Here is a 16744-nt window from a genome sequence, read left to right on the forward strand (position 1 = left end):
GGGAGAGAAAGGAATAGGGTGTCTCTATTTTCATCAGGGGACGCGGGTGGCGCTGTGGGTTAAAGCCTCAGCGCCTAGGGCTTGCCGATCGAAAGGTCGGCGGTTCAAATCCCTGCGGCGGGGTGCGCTCCTGCTGCTCGGTCCCAGCGCCTGCCAACCTAGCAGTTCGAAAGCACCTCCGGGTGCAAGTAGATAAATAGGGACCGCTTACCAGCGGGAAGGTAAACGGCGTTTCCGTGTGCGGCTCTGGCTCGCCAGAGCAGCAATGTCACGCTGGCCACGTGACCCGGAAGTGTCTCCGGACAGCGCTGGCCCCTGGCCTCTTAAGTGAGATGGGCGCACAACCCCAGAGTCTGTCAAGACTGGCCCGTACGGGCAGGGGTACCTTTACCTTTACCTTTATTTTCATCAGAGAAATGCTGGAGCTCATGTTTGATAATGCCTTTTCCTTGGAAAGAGGAAGATACATGCAGGAACCTCTACTTCTTGCAAGGCTGAAATGTAGCCCATTTCCCCACCAACACCATCACAGGCATGAGGCCCCAGAAGTTTGTCTACAAACTAATATGACCCTCAGATTGAAAAAGCAAAAGTTGCTGGCTAATGTCCTGAGTCTACCTGCTGTTTATTTTGATCTAAGAAATTGTGAAGTCAGGATGAACGAGAATCTTCTGAACTGCCTTACTGAGCAACAATGGCCAATGAGAAGCAAGAGCACAACAAGATGACTCAACGGAATCTGGACTCACAAGCCCAAAGCAAGGAATGGACTGAGCACTTGGCCCTGATCTCATTCCATTCATTTTGGAACGCTGCCCTTATGTCAGTAGCCACCAGATTGGCTGATGAAAGCCTCGGCCGTGGCACTTGCCAGTTCATACAATCTGCCAGATGAATTAGTAAGTATCATTTAGGCTTCAGTTAATCAGAAAGAGAATACATTAAATAGTTTAAATTATTAAGGATATTAAAAATGCATTACGAAAATGTTTATCATGAGCTATGCTGGCAAAAGCAGAATCGGATATTTCAGAGGCCTAAAAATAAATATGTCTCGGGTGTCAGCAACACACTCCAAGCGTGCTTTAAAGATTTATATCGTGTTAAATGGAGGAAAACAAGGAAGCCTCAGAAGAGGCAGGACGGCACTAATCATGAGTGAATATTGTTTGCAGGGTCTTAGGTTGAACTACACTTAAGGCCTTCATGCCTCTCTGACCGATACATAATTTCCTCGCTCTTTTGTTTGCGTTTGTAAAGACAGGCGGTAGCTCAGGCACAATACCCATATCCTATACTCAAAAGAGAGCTTTGAGCAGAAATGAGGCATTTTTGGCATGCCTCTGGAGGCTAGCATTCACCAGCCTGGTGACTTGCTGATGCTTTGGACTACAAGTCCCATCATGCAATTCAAAACATGTGGAGGGGACCAGGCTTGTGAAGGCTATAGTTGAACTGGCACAATACTTAACCTCAGTGATGAAAGGACAGGGGGAAATTCAAAATTTAGCTAAACCGAGTACTTTCTTTGAAAAGCATGGCTCCGCATTATGAAAACTATGTTGACTTTAAAACAAATCCATAACACAGATCTTGGAACCGTTTTGAGGGTTTTAGTCCTCAGGCCCCAAAACCTGCAATAATATTTAGCTTGGTTCCCTAGAATTATTATTACCGTTACTATTACTATTATTTAGATTTGTATACCACGCTTCATCCGTAGATCTCAAGGCAGTACACAATATAAAATTGCAATTTAAGAAACACAAAATACATAATAAAAATAAGAACAGAAACAAACATTTTCCAGTGTCTTTAAGTCTTCCATTAATAGCAGAGTAAATTAAATTGTAATCTGCATCCCTCAAAAGATGGCAAAATATGTAATAAGGGTTCCCTTAAAACTACTGAAGCACCTTTGGCTTCCTAATAAGCAAGTCAATTTGGAAAGAACATACTGAAGGTAGAAAGTTTGGAAAGCACTATGATAAGGGAAAGGCCTCTTTGAACTGCAACTACAGATATATGACAGAGCATCCTACCTGTCTGACAAGAGCCAGCTGCAATGAGACGTAGAGGATGATTTGGTGGTCTTCAGGTGCCAGTTGGCGTGCTCTGTAAAACACAAACACAGAGAGCATGGTAATGATTCATTCTATATGTGTTCCTATGCATTGCGCTTCTGGAAGCCTGGATATTTAAGGAACACGCCTAGAAAGCGAGTAACAGTTTCAGGTTTAGCGGTATAAGAGATCAGCTTTGTGCGAAGATATTATTTATTGGGTGTCATTGCTCAGGGATTCCGAGAAACGCCTCCCAAAACCAGTGCTGTAGCAGAATATTGGCATTTAGGGAGGAAGCAAAGGATGCTAACACGCATATTGCATGCGAAAGGTCCCAGGTTCAATTCTTGCCATCCCCCAAAGGGTCGGACAGCATAGTGTGAAAGACATTGCTTGGACAGAAACACTGATCAGAACAGACAATGCTTGCTTTGACAGAGCAACAGTCTAACCTCAGTTTAAGGCACTCTCCCTATGTACATAGCCTCAGCACTGATGCCTGCTTCGTAGCACCTTCAGCTCTCTCAAACCACCCTGTCTCTAGCAAATATACAGTGGTACCTCAAGTTACAAACGCCTCAGGTTACAAACACTTCAGGTTACAAACTCCGTGAACCTGGAAGAGTTACCTCGAGTTGAGAACTTTGCCTCAGGATGAGAACAGAAATCATGTGCTGGCAGAGCAACAGCAGCAAGAGGCCCCATTAGCGAAAGCACAGTTTCAGGTTAAGGACGGACCTCTGGAACAAATTAAGTTCGTAACTAGAGGTACCACTGCAATCATAAAAATACTCTACCTCTTCAAACTTTAGGAGTACAGTGGTATTTCGGGTTTAAGACGCTTCAGGTTACATACGCTTCAGGTTACAGACTCCGCTAGCCCAGAAATAGTACCTCGGGTTAAGAACTTTGCTTCAGGATGAGAACAGAAATCACACTGCGGCAGCGGGAGGCCCCATTAGCTAAAGTGGTACCTCAGGTTAAGAACAGTTTCAGGTTCAGAACGGACCTCCGGAATGAATCAAGTACTTAACCCGAGGTACCACTGTACTTTTCTTAATGCTAGCAGGCTATTCTGCATCTGGTCAACAAGGATGTAGTTAAACTCTCCCGACAACACCCCCTGTTGGTTACAGGTGCCCCCCTGTGGGCATCTGTGATGTCTGATTAGCAATCTTGCCCGCATCCAAGCCGGAGTTAAGATATCAAGGAAACAAGCCACAGCTGGTGGGGAAAGGTCAAAGGGCTAAAAATAAAGATGGTTTAAGAGTAATATAGGACAGCAATTACATCTAAATAGCACAGTAAGGGAGATGTTACATCTGAGTCTAGGAATGCCTGCCACGTAAAGCTAAATCCCCCACTGAGAAGGAGCTCTGTCCAAAGATGTCTTCTTACACTTCTGGTTAGTGCACAGGGAATCAGCGAGCAGCAGGAGGACCTTTTCAGTTGTCTCTCGAGGCAGAAATATGCTTTTGCTGACATGCATTTATTCCCTCGTTAGCACCTAAAACGGGACGCGGGTGGCGCTGTGGGTTAAACCACAGAGCCTAGGACTTGCCAATCAGAAGATCGGCGGTTTGGGCACTGTCTGAAAATCATCCCTGGCCTCTTCCAGTGGCCTTGGGTGAGATAACGGTGCATAAAGCAAAGGGAGCATTAAGCTTATTGCCCATCAGCTCAACATGTTGGGCAATGAAACCCATGCTCTAAAATGTCCCACGAGTGGAAGGATCCATGCAATAGATGTTTTTTGTTGTATTCTGAAATTGCTTTGAGATTATTCATAGCATGTGATCCATAAATGAAACCAAAAAAAATATGTTATGTGGAAGGAAGGCATACAGTACTACAAAACCAAAAAAGAAAAAGAAAAAAGATTGGCGGTTCGAATCCCTGCGACGGGGTGAGCTCCCGTTGCTCAGTCCCTGCTCCTGCCAACCTAGCAGTTCGAAAGCATGTCAAAGTGCAAGTAGATAAATAGGTACCACTCCAGCGGGAAGGTAAATGGCGTTTCCATGCGCTGCTCTGGTTCGCCAGAAGCGGGCTTGGTCATGCTGGCCACATGACTCGGAAGCTGTACGCCGGCTCCCTCGGCCAGTAAAGCAAGATGAGCGCCGCAACCCCAGAGTCGGCCACAACTGGACCTAATGTTCAGGGGTCCCTTTACCTTTTTAGCACCTAAAACAAGGATAAAGGAGGAAGAGCTCCAACACAAGTAGAAGCCTAGAGACTGCTTCAGGTTTTGGTGTAAAACAAACAAAACACCTGTCAGTTGGGAATCTTTCTTCCTCACCTTTCCAGAGTCTCAAGTGCTTTTCGGTGCAAGTCGTCTTGTGTGCTTTTCAGGGTAGCTGTAACACAAGCAAAAGAGCATGAGAAGTTTTGTAACCGTTGCAGAAAACAATAAGCTTGAATGGCTTTGTGCTCTCTTTTTTTCTTCCTCCTTTCAAAGTTGGGAAAAACAGTCCGTATGGTTCCTCAAAATGAACATTCCCCTAAGGATTTTATGTTGTGGAGGGGGTGGGGGGGGAGAGAGAAAAAAACACGAGAGAACGAACACACAGCTCTCCCTAGATCTTGCTGGAGAAAGTATTCCCTGCCTTAATTCATGGGGCTCTACAAAGTGATCACTCCTGTAAGACTAGACGCCTGTACACAATCTTTCCTTTTTGAGAACCTCCAGCTAAAACCGGGCCAGAAATAAAATGTCATGGCAAGTTAGAGAACAGCTCTCCCTAGATCAGGCATAGGCAAACTCGGCCCTCCAGATGTTTTGAGACTACAATTCCCATCATCCCTGACCACTGTTCCTGTTAGCTAGGGATGATGGGAGTTGTAGTCCCAAAACAGCTGGAGGGCCGAGTTCGCCTATGCCTGCCCTAGATCTTGGTATCTTATTTGTTTCTTAAATCTTTGTGCTGCCCTGCATCAACAGAGTTTAGAATGATGCACCTATTCTTCCCCATCTTTAGCCTCACAACAGCTCTGTAGGGCAGCGCTGGGAGATAACAATTGGCCCCAGTGAACACCCTGGCTTTAATGGGGATTTGAACCTGGATCTCCCCGGTCCTAGTCCACCACTCCAGCCACTTCACTGCACTGATGGGGTTTAGTCCAGATCTCGCTCCATATCTTCAGATGGGGGTTTCTTCCAGAGATTATTGCCATTCCAGACATCATTGCCAACTAGCCTTCTCTGCTCTTAGCAGCTTTCGTGCAGAACGCTCTGCTGCGGAAAATCCACAGAGCTAGTTTTTAGAAAACAAACCCAACCCCCTTTTCCTGTTTTCATAGGAGGCGCAAAACATCCATTCTTTCCTGATAATCCCTGCAGCTGACTTTTGCTTTTCTTGTTGTCTCTTGCTTTTAAATAGATAGCTTCATGGGTTTGCTTTTTTTTTTTTAAGTGATTTTTCTCGCAAAGAGTGAAAAAAGCACAATAAAAATGGAACGTGTACAAGGGACCCTTACATTTTAAAAGATGTCCCTAGTTTATTTCACCTGCTTTGGATACTTTCCGCTTGGAGAAGTTCTGCACAACCCCAGAAGCATTTTGTCCCTTAACGGAGCCCACGAAAATGGACATTGCCTTGCTGCCTCCGTCTGTTTTATCCCACTAGGTCGGAGAACATGACTACCTGAATTAAGTCCATTCATTTCCATGGGTCTTCTCCCAAGTATGACTTAGCCAGAGGCAACCCACCAGTTTCATACACATTTTTGGCTGCAATCCTGCAATGAAACTGCTTTGTTCCTATAGGCTGGAATGAGATTCCAGCAGGACTGGCTGGATATGGGACGGCAGCCTTCGGTCTCCCTGAAACATTTGCGTGTGGTATCTCCCCCTCTACCTGTGCGGATGCCGATGGTTTCCCAGAGCCAGGTTTTTATGAGCTGTTTGCTGAGCCCTGGCACTTCTGCGTGGTCATCTGTGCAAAGCTGTTGGAAGGCTGCCTGAAAGAGAGAGCTTGGGTGCTGCACCTGCTGTCCCCTCGATGTAGGAGACGTGTCTGTCGGGAGCCTGCTGGCTTGGGAAAGAGGGGACAGAACTTTGCCAGAGGCTCAGCCAGTGCAAATGTCCCCGGGTGTGTGTGTGTGTGTGTGTGTGTGTGTGTGTGTGAAACTCTTCTGGGATAGACTTTGGCTCCTGACCAGAGTATAAATTAGCAATGACAGATGTTAGCCAGGCGGCACCTTCTTCTGCCCTCTGCTTTCCTGAGGATGCTATCCCAGGAGGATCCAAGGCTTTGAGGGAATGCTTTGCACCACAGCAAAAAATAAAACTGAAAGAAGGGACTTGATGAACTTGTATCTCTCAAGACAACAGGGAATGAATGGGTAGACTTCTGCAGACAGTCTGAAGATGTCGAAGCTTGGAGGTGAGGCCACTAGTGAGGAAATGGGTGAAATTTGTCGTTCTTATGTCAAACAGATAAGAAAAAGATGGGCCAATTCTGCCAGTTACTGGCAAGGAAGAATTTTAGCTGCTAGCAGTAATTTCCGGACCAGCTCATGATGTTTCCTGTGCACGGTTCTTTCTAAATACCCTAATTCTATAATGAAAGGGTTCAGAGGGACTGAATAGCCAATAATTAAACCAATGGTTATAACCAATTTACCCTGCAAAAGAGAGAGATTTTAGAACAGAACCATCAAATGTGCTAAAATTAGCACTGACTTGCATACATCTCCATCAGTTATCCATTCCTCTTGTACTGATTTATTCACATGGGCTGGAGTCACACACCAATGATTAAGAATTCCAATCTGGATTCCGCCAACCCAACTCCGCAAACGACAGAAAAAACGGCACTCGTTTATCTTCTCACACAAAAAGCCAAGAATAAGCCCCAAACACTTGCACCTCCCCACCTCAGAAGGCGGATGGGGAATCCCCAACATTGAACTATCCGACATCACCAACCAAGTGAGTCACATAATCCAATACATTGTAGAAGATGAGACAAAACAATGGGTACACTTGGAGAGAGACGTAACCAAAAACACTCCCACCACAGCATACCCTTTTCTCTAAAACAAACTAAGGAAAATCCCCACAATACTAAACAGGTTGACACAGACCATGTGTGGAACAACACCTGGAAGACACCAGATTGAGGAGGGTTAGAACCAATGCCTGATGACATACCCAGAAGGAAATTTCTGCTCATAAATCAGATACAGTAACTAATATCAGCTAGACTCAAGTAAGATATGCCCAACTTAAAAATGGAAAGCGTAATGCTTTAAAGACTCTCTCAAGGCAAAAGAGCTTTAAAGACTCTCTCAAGGCAAATCTTTAAAAATGTAGTATAAACACCGACAACTGGGAAACACTGGCCTGCAAGCGCTCCAATTGGAGAACAACTTTTACCAAAGACGTCATGGGCTTTGAAGACGCACGAACTCAGGACAAAAGAGAGAAACAAGCTAAGAGGAAGGCATGCTTGGCAAACCATGATTAACTCCACTGTGTCTCCACTGTGGAAGGACGTGTGGATCCAGAATTTGAATCCTCATCACTTATGGACTCACTGTTAAGATCGTGTTCATGGAAGACAATCTTACTCAGCTACGAGTGACCGCCAAAGAAGAAGAAGAAGCCCAAGAAGTGTTGTTCATCATAAAGCAGGTTCTCTGGGTTTGCAATAGTAAATTCTCTTTTTTATCAGCCAGAAACATGCTTGTTTTTTTCCATCTCGGGCTTATAAAGTCCTTGATTTCTCTCAAGTGGGTGGTTAGCTGAACCTTGTGGATGAGAAGTCTGATTATTCTCCATGATCGGCTGCATTTTAAACAGCTGCTCCAACATGTTTTTCAGCTTCGGTTATCACAAGATGTGGCTTTCTTATTCTTCTTCTTTTTTAAAAAAGGATTAGACATATCAGAAGAGGTTCAGAGGAGGGTCACAAAGGTTATCAGGGTATGGAAAAGAAGCCCAACGAGGAAAGAATGGCCATTCCCTTGCAGCAGACACTGCAACCATCCCTATTTCCCAGGGACACGCCACATTTTCTGGATCCCCTGTCAGGTAAATCCCTGTCCCTTTTTGTGAGGCTGGTCATTCATCAAGTTTCAGCTCTTACTGCATGATCTCTAGATGTCGAACCATAGTTTCCAGGTCATGGGAGGCAGTAGTTCTACTTTATTCTGCACTAGTCAGGCCTCACCTGGAGTACGGAATACAGTGGTGCCTCACAAGACGAAATTAATCCGTTCCGCGAGTCTCTTCGTCTTGCGGTTTTTTCGTCTTGCGAAGCACGGCTATTAGCGGCTTAGCGCTATTAGCAGTTTAGCGGCTATTAGCGGCTATTAGCGGCTTAGCGGCTTAGAAAAAGGGGGGGGGGAGGGAAAAAACTCGCAAGAACTCGCAAGCCCATAGGGAAATTCGTCTTGCGAAGCACCTCAAAAGACGGAAAACTCTTTCATCTAGCGAGTTTTTCGTCTTGCGAGGCATTCGTCTTGCGGGGCACCACTGTACTGGACACCATCCCTTAAGAAGGATGCTGATAGGAAAACAGGAAAATAGGAAAGGCTGAATGGGCTTAAGCTACAGAAGGGTACACTCTGGCTTAAACTAAGGAGGAACCACTTGATGGGAAGAGCAGTCTAACAAGGGAAGCAATTAGTTAAAAGAGTGGGGTGGTGAGCTCTCTCCCACACTTGGAGATCTTCAAGCAGAGACTGGCAGGCTGTTGGGAATACTCAAGCCCTAGATTTCCTGCATCGATCTCCTTCCAGTTCTATGATTCTACAAACTCATAGAGGCTTATCAACAGCTATTACCCATGAAAAGCTCACATGAACCTCTCTTCCATGCATTGAGAAATGTACTCTGGAAAATCAGGTGCTTGCAAACAACAGGGTGAGCGGAAACATCCACTTCACGTATTGCTTGTTAACATCCAGGTGCAGATATTTGCATTTGTATGTAGGGGGGTCCTGCCTAGGAGATGATAGATAGATAGATAGATAGATAGATAGATAGATAGATAGATAGACAGACAGACAGACAGACAGACAGACAGATAGATATAGATGATAGATGATAGATTTTTGTTACTATCAAGCAATATATATTTATTCTTGTGGAATAAATTGCTGGCTGCTGTTGGCAACAGAATGGTGGACTAGGTAGACTTTGGTCTGCAGGGCAATTCCTGCATGCACTTCTTAAAATGCATAAGCTTCAGGCACTTAAAACTGGCATCTCAGAAAGATTGCTGTGCGGACCACATTAGACAAGTCAAACACATTACCATCAGTTGCTTGCAGGCTGTACGTCAGGCCCAAGGCCAGGTAACCCTTGGCTAAGAACTCTCTGGCATCTTCTCCCAAGCCAATCACCATCTTGGCAAAACGCTCTCCTTCCTCCAGCTGTAAGGGTAAGCCAATAAGAGAGACAGACATTACTGGAAGGGCCCCTTTGCAAGAAGAACACTCCTTTGGAGGGGGGGGGAAATCAAAACAGAATGTCATCCATTTGGGATGAACAGTGCATGCAAAAATCAGTGCCTCCGATTCTGGAGGTAGTATAGTTGTAGTCACTGACAGCCTTATCCCTCCATAAATCTGTCTAGTCCAGGGTTTCTCAAACTTGGATCGCCGGCTGTTTTTGGACTACAAGTCCCATCATCTCTGACTACTGGCCCTGCTAGCTAGGGATGATGGGAGTTGTAGTCCAAAAACAGCTGGACACCCAAGTTTGGGAAACCCTGGTCTATTCCCTTGTAAAAGCCATCTTAAACTGGTGGATAACATAATGGCTAGTATCGTCAAGTTGTGTTCAATGGGGTGCTCCCCACATTCTGCAGACCTGCAGCATCTCCACACCTGCTAAGCTTCTGCTGCAGTTAAAGGCATAAGAGCAGAGCCATTAAAAGAAAACATAAAACCTCTGGCACATGCATGCCTAGCTAAAATTTTGAGCCTGTCATCGGCGTTAACTTACAAGCAGGAAGGACAAGGCCTGCACGGGGCCCGTTGGCGGATGTTCTAAAGTTAGAGGAGGTGCTGCAGATGGGAGACGAAGGACATGCTTGAGAGTCTCAAAGTGTATTCCTCATTAGCTCACAGGATAGGCTACAGGCCTTGTCAGCAATAATCGACAGTGTCAGCTCTGGGTTAAGAGCCAAGCAGCATAGCTTAGCACTATTGGACAGATCCTCCTTCTCGGAGACTTTGATTAGAGGCTCAAGTTTTCTTTAATGGTTTGACTTGGAGCTAAACCAGGTTAGACACAAATATTTCAGGGTCCGATGGGAAAGCATTCTTGATACCCAGCCTTGTCAATAACTCAGCGGTTTGCTCACCTCCTTCGTCCCAGAAAGGTTAAACATAACTCAGCCTGCCAGAAATGCGCTTGCCACCCCGACCCTTCCAAAAAGATCCCCTTCTGCAGAGCCTGTTTTGCATTATGGTTGTGAACAAAGTGTTTGTAGAATCACAGAACTGTAGAGTTGGAAGGGTCCGGGTTCTGGGACACTAAGCCGGAATAAAATTCCAGGGTGACCACGAAGCCTCAGGCTACATTAAAAGTTCTGCAACCTCTCAGGGTTCCTTAGCTGTCAGAGAGAGCGAGAACAAGTTGTCATCCTCTCCTGAGCTGTAGGAGGTATGCACAAATAACACTCAGCAAGATTTGCCAACAAGCTGCATTCAGCTGCTGCAAAATATAATAATCTGAGCTCTCCACTGCCATCATCGTTGATAGAATCTATGTGTTTTGTTAGCAGCAGCCTAACTCCTGAAAGCTGTTTTCCCTGAAACAGGGGGAGGCAGTTTCCCACAAACCATGTCATTTTACGTAAGGTTTAGGAATGCCTATTTGAGCCATGCCCACAGGCACAATGACAAGGGAGAAGGAACAGCAGGTGCTATTCCCTGGCAAGCTGCCGCCCAGCTGGTATTCAGCTGGCACAACTTGTTTTGTGTTTTCCTTTTTCTTCTTCCTCAGGAGTCCAAGGCCTCATGCAATAAAATCCGTACTGTGTGTGTTTGTGTCCATGTGTGTGTGTGTGTGTATAAAAGAGCTTTCATCAGGAACAACTTGGCATTGCTGGGGACAAGAGCAGTGCTCCTGCCTTGGAGCAGAGGGGGAAATACTTTGATCAGCCTTTGCCAACCTGATGCCTTCAAAATGTTCTGGACTACACCTCTCATCAGGCTCTGCTGACTAGGGGCGATGGGTGTTGTCAGTCCTAAACATATGGACGGCACCAAGCTGGTGACAAGGCAGATTTAGATTTTCAGAGGAAGGAGGTGTCGCTCAAAACTAAATAAATTCGAAGAGAAAATGGGGAAGGGCTTAAAATGAAACCCCAGCACTGAAACAAGTGCTTGTGGAGGCACAGAGGTAGAAGTTTTAGGGAGTATTATGCAGGAAGGTTCATAGCTCAGTGGCAGAAAAACTGCTTTGCATGCAGAAGGTTCTCCAATTGGGCTTGGTGGCATCTCTGTCTGCTCCATATGAACCTGACTCCATCATAAAAAAGCAGCCATTCCAACCTTCAAGCATATAGCTGATATACAGTGGTACCTCTGGTTGCGAACAGGATCCGTTCCGGAGCCCCGTTTGCAGCATGAGCAGAATGCAACCCATGTCTGTGCGTGTCACGATTGGCCGCTTCTGTGCATGCGCGTGACGTCATTTTGAGCGTCTGCGCATGTGAGAGCGGCGAAACCCGGAAGTAACCCTTTCTGGTACTTCTGGGTTGCCGCAGGACGCAACCTGAAAAGTTTTAACCTGAAGCAAACGTAACAAGAGGTATGACTGTATACCATCTTACTACAATACAGAGAACTCAGTGAGTTTTTTTTAATGTCCCCTTTAAATGAGCAAGGCCTGCCATGAAGGCCTTGTGAATTACAGGGTCCGCATTTCACAGCCTTTCTGTGGAGCTGCCGGGGGTTTTGTGAGTTTTTTTGCTATTGAAGCATCCGACTGACACTTCCGAGGCAATTTCAATGCTGCCATCAATGAGTTTCTCTAGCTGCAATCCAGCTAATGAGACCTGCCGATTGTAAGCCAGCGTATGCGTGCCTATCACTTGCTGGATCAAGAACCTCAGGCATAAATCAAATCTGCGTCCAAATGTGCATCTGAACGCACTCCCAGATGTGAATGACATTTATGCGTGCTGCATTGTTTCCAGTGGAATATAAATGCTCACTGAAAGGCACATCCGCATCCACACAGTAATAGTAAAAGGAAGTGTTTATACAGTGCTTATACAGCATGTTCAAACTACTTTACGTGCATTACCATATTCATTTAATCCTTACACAACATAGGGCATGTTTGAATTGTTCAACTTTCAAATTCCGAAAAAGAGGGGTGCTAAAAAGTTGTAACATGATTTGGGAATTCAAAATATATTTTGGTTAAATTAATATAATGCAGTTTTGCTTGGTAAGTAAAATGTCTGCAAACTTGTATAGAAATCATTAAAAAATGATTGTGAAGTACTTGCAGTTATATCAACATCAACATCATCATCATCAGTGCTTTACTTCTAGAAAAAAGGTGCCGGTACTGCGGACCCTTGAGTACTCCCAGTAGTCCCAAAAAAAACACTTACTACTACTACTACTACTACTAAAAGGTAAAGGGGCTCCTGACCATTAGGTCCAGTCGTGGCCAATTCTAGGGTTGCGGCGCTCATCTCGCTTTATTGGCCGAGGGAGCCGGCGTACAGCTTGTGAGTCATGTGGCCAGCATGACTAAGCCGCTTCTGGAGAACCAGAGCAGCGCATGGAAACGCCGTTTACCTTCCCGCCGGAGCGGTACCTACTTATCTACTTGCACTTTGACGTGCTTTTGAACTGCTACGTGCTTTTGAACAGCTAGGTTGGCAGGAGCAGGGAACCGAGCAACAGGAGCTCACCCCATCGCGGGGATTCGAACCGCTGACCTTCTGATCGGCAAGTCCTAGGCTCTGTGGTTTAACCCACAGTGTCACCCACGTCCCACTACTACTACTACTATTACTACTACTACTACTATTACTACTATTGCTATTTAGCATTACCTGACATTTTCAGAAGGTAACATTAAAATTCTTTGGTTTTCCAAAAGCAGCCTGTGTACTTTTTCATCAAACATAGACTTACCAAGCTAAATGTTGTCCAGTTGCAATAGCAAAAGCAGGCTTGAATTCCTCTCATCCAAAAACATATTTTTTAGACCCCCTCACTGAAGAAATTTGCAAAAAAAAAGTTCACCCCCTAAAATGACATGCCCAATTACAACAACCTTGTAAAGCGGGTGGTTGTTACCATGCTCAAGTTTCAGAAGGAAGAGATGAGGCCGAGACGCCATTTGAATGGCAAAGCCCATCAACTTTGGGTTGGTCTGGTCACCTCAAATATTTTATTAAGGGCCCCTGATATTACCTCGGCCCCTAGGAGTTGACTCCTATGCCACCAGCCCTGAGGTGCTCCACCCCTGAGGTACAGAGTATTTTATTAACTGTACCCCCTGGTGCATTGGGATTTCTGGATCTCTTTGCCGCACCCAATTAATATTCATTTCTGCTTCTTAAACATTCTGAGATTCCGAGCACAAGGGCAGGAAAGTAAATTAAATGGCAGCTTGATTAACTACCGAGAGAAAGAGCTCTGTGCTTTTCCAAACGTGCTGTAATTATTAAAATGATGTTTATTCTAAGCAGTTAAAAAGAACGGGGGGGGGGGGGGGGAGAGAAGATATTTCTAAGTACAGCTTTCTTGAGCACAATAAACAAAGCCCAGCAGCTATACTACCACACCAAAGAATAAACATTAGACAGGGAAAGAACACTGGGCTTCTCGCTTATGCGCTGCGTTCTGGCTTCCTCTCTCTTTCTGTAGCTAACTGGCAATTACATTTCTAAATTTATTCCAAAACCAAGAGCATATTTATAGCTTGCTGGAAATGCACAGAATCAGTCGCATTCGCAAAGCTTCTTGAAAAATGAAGTGCCTTGATATTTCCTAGCTGAGAAGTTGTTAATTTTCCATTAAATGGCCGCAACCAGGTACCTAGGTACACCTAGCTATTCACACTGCTGCCAATAGTAGAGAAATTACCCTGCTGGACTTCCACTGACGGTGATCTCATTCTAATTTTATTACTCTGCAATTTGAACGCGCATAATGACTGTAATCATTGTATTTAGGAAAGAAGTCCTCCCAAGGCTCAAGTATTATACTTTGATGATGGAAGGAGGCAGAGCTGCTGATAAAAGATGGGAACCATGTAGAATTTACGAGGGCGTGTGTGGTGTTTTAACCATTTCTGCTAACTTGTGCCCTGCATTATTTTACCAGCCGATGGGTTTGGTCTCTCACGTTCCGTTGCCATCTACGTTGCAATTAAATGTCGCATAGCATGCCAAGTTCCTTACAGGGCTCCAGCCAGGCATGGTGTAGTAGTTAAGAGTGGTGGACTCGTAATCTGGTGAACCAGGTTTGATTCCCCGCTCTTCCACATGCAGCTGCTGGGTGACCTTGGGCCAGGCACACTTCTCTGAAGTCTCTCAGCCCCACACACCTCACAGAGTGTTTGTTGTGGGGGAAGAAGGGAAAGGAGAATGTTAGCCGCTTTGAGACTCCTTCGGGTAGTGATAAAACAGGATATCAAATCCAAACTCTCCTTCTTCTTCTTCAGTCTGGAACAGAAGCCTTATAAGACTTCTGGTCTGCAGACCTAGGCCTCCCCATTTGTGGCCCCCAAGGCTGCTTCAGTCAAGCCACACCCACTTGCCCATATGACATCAGATATTAGGGGTGGGGGGTGAAGACACAGTTCCCTGCCAAAAGCAGGATTTGCAGGCATGTTCGGTTGATTGATTGTAAGGGGGCCTGAAATGTTCTGTGCCTTTGCAAAACACTACAGTGGTTGTGTTCAGGATTTGCCAAGGCGATGCAGTGGAAGAGTTTTCACAAGAGTACAGGGAAGAGAGAAGAACACGGGTTTTTTCCCCCTTTCCCACCCTCCTGAAACCTCCCACAATCTGACGCTGTAGCCTATAAATAAGTCTCCTTAAAGATATTCCCAAGCACACCCCCCTCCCACATAAAACTTAGATTCTAAATGGATGGCTACAACTCGGTCTTGAGAGAGGAAGGGAAGCGCTATGGTAGGAGCAAAACTGGTGCATTCAGGAAGGGCAGACACACCAAATGCACCTGTTGCCCATATTCTTTTAATACATCCCTCTTGCCATCTACTGTCTGGGCTGGAGTCAGACACAGGTTAGCACTAAAGTAATAAGTTCCCAGTAGTGATGTATGGAAGTGAGAGCTGGACCATAAAGAAGGCTGATCGCCGAAGAATTGATGCTTTTGAATTATGGTGCTGGAGGAGACTCTTGAGAGTCCCATGGACTGCAAGAAGATCAAACCTATCCATTCTGAAGGAAATGAGCCCTGAGTGCTCACTTGGAAGGACAGATCCTGAAGCTGAGGCTCTAGTGCTTTGGCCACCTCATGAGAAGAGAAGACTCCCTGGAAAAAACCCTGATATTGGGAAAGATGGAGGGCACAAGGAGAAGGGGACGACAGAGGACGAGATGGTTGGACAGTGTTCTTGAAGCTACCAGCATGAGTCTGACCAAACTGCGGGAGGCAGTGGAAGACAGGAGTGCCTGGCGTGCTCTGGTCCATGGGGTTACGAAGAGTCGGACACGACTAAATGACTAAACAACAACAAGTCACCAAAGCCAGTGAAGCTAACTCTTCATTTAAGTAAACCTAAATGCAGTTCAGGCCTAGTGGCTCAGCAACCCTTGCCAGCAGGTCTTTCCCCAATGACACAGTTGTGAGGACCGGAGGTCCTTGCCTTCCCACCCGTCCCTAAGGCTCCTCCTCTCCACGGTTTTCCCCACTCAAAAGTCTCAAACTGTGTCTGCGCACAACCAATCTCTTTTCATTTCTCGGAGACCAGAGGGAAGGGGAGCTGGTTGCAGCAGGAGGGGGGAGACTCCCTGGATTCTCCAGCAGCTTCTTGGCTCCCCACCCCCTCCAGCCTCTGCTTCTGCCTCTGATTGTGGACTTCTCTCTGCCACAGTCTCTTCCTGCTCACTAAACCCTGTTGCCCCTCCAGCTTCTGACATCTCCTCCTCCTAGTCTTCTCCTTCTGACCACTCATGATCATCCCACCAAAAATCCCCTGGCGCTGAGCCATCTTCCACTGGGGGGGGGGGGGTTCTGCAGCTGCTGCCTCCCACCGCTCCTCTGCATCCAGCTAGTCCGTGACATCTGCACTGAAATTGTACCTCAAACTCTCTTATGTTTAAAAAGCAAAGTGGATGAGGCTAGAAACCAAGGAAAACTGGAGGGTGTGTGTGTGTGTGTCATCTGCTATAACAGGTGTCTCATTAAGCAAAGTCTATTCCTGCATGCTGCTTTTTGAAGACGCAGCTGCATGCATCCATTGCACTGAGACCTGGGACTTGCAACTAGACCTTTTCAATGGCAGCGTCGAGACACTGGAACTCATTGCGGGGGAAGCTGAACCAGCTGCCTCTTTGAGCACCTTCAGAAGGCAACTGAAAACAGCTTTGTTTGAGCCTGCTTTTTACAGAGATGCTCATTGATTATTTACTGATATATCGCTGCTGCTGTTTAGTTACTGCATTCTTGCCCTTTTTGGTGCTTTGCCATCTTTTATTTGATGCTGACCCAATTTTGGGTGG

General features: G+C 45.8%; 1 protein-coding gene across 1 annotated transcript in view; it reads right to left on the reverse strand.

Moving 5' to 3' along the window:
- The window catches only part of TTC7A (tetratricopeptide repeat domain 7A), a 191029-nt gene that overhangs the window by 111020 nt on the left and 63265 nt on the right, over positions 1-16744 (reverse strand). Inside the window, exons 12-14 of the mRNA XM_079968587.1 lie at positions 9326-9443; positions 4360-4417; positions 2043-2115 (exon numbers count right to left, since the gene is read on the reverse strand). Of these exons, the coding sequence (XP_079824713.1) occupies positions 2043-2115; positions 4360-4417; positions 9326-9443 (249 nt within the window). The remainder of the gene's footprint in view (positions 1-2042; positions 2116-4359; positions 4418-9325; positions 9444-16744) is intronic.

This window comes from Podarcis cretensis, assembly GCF_951804945.1.
Source record: "Podarcis cretensis genome assembly, chromosome: 3".
NCBI classification, from domain to species: domain Eukaryota; kingdom Metazoa; phylum Chordata; class Lepidosauria; order Squamata; family Lacertidae; genus Podarcis; species Podarcis cretensis.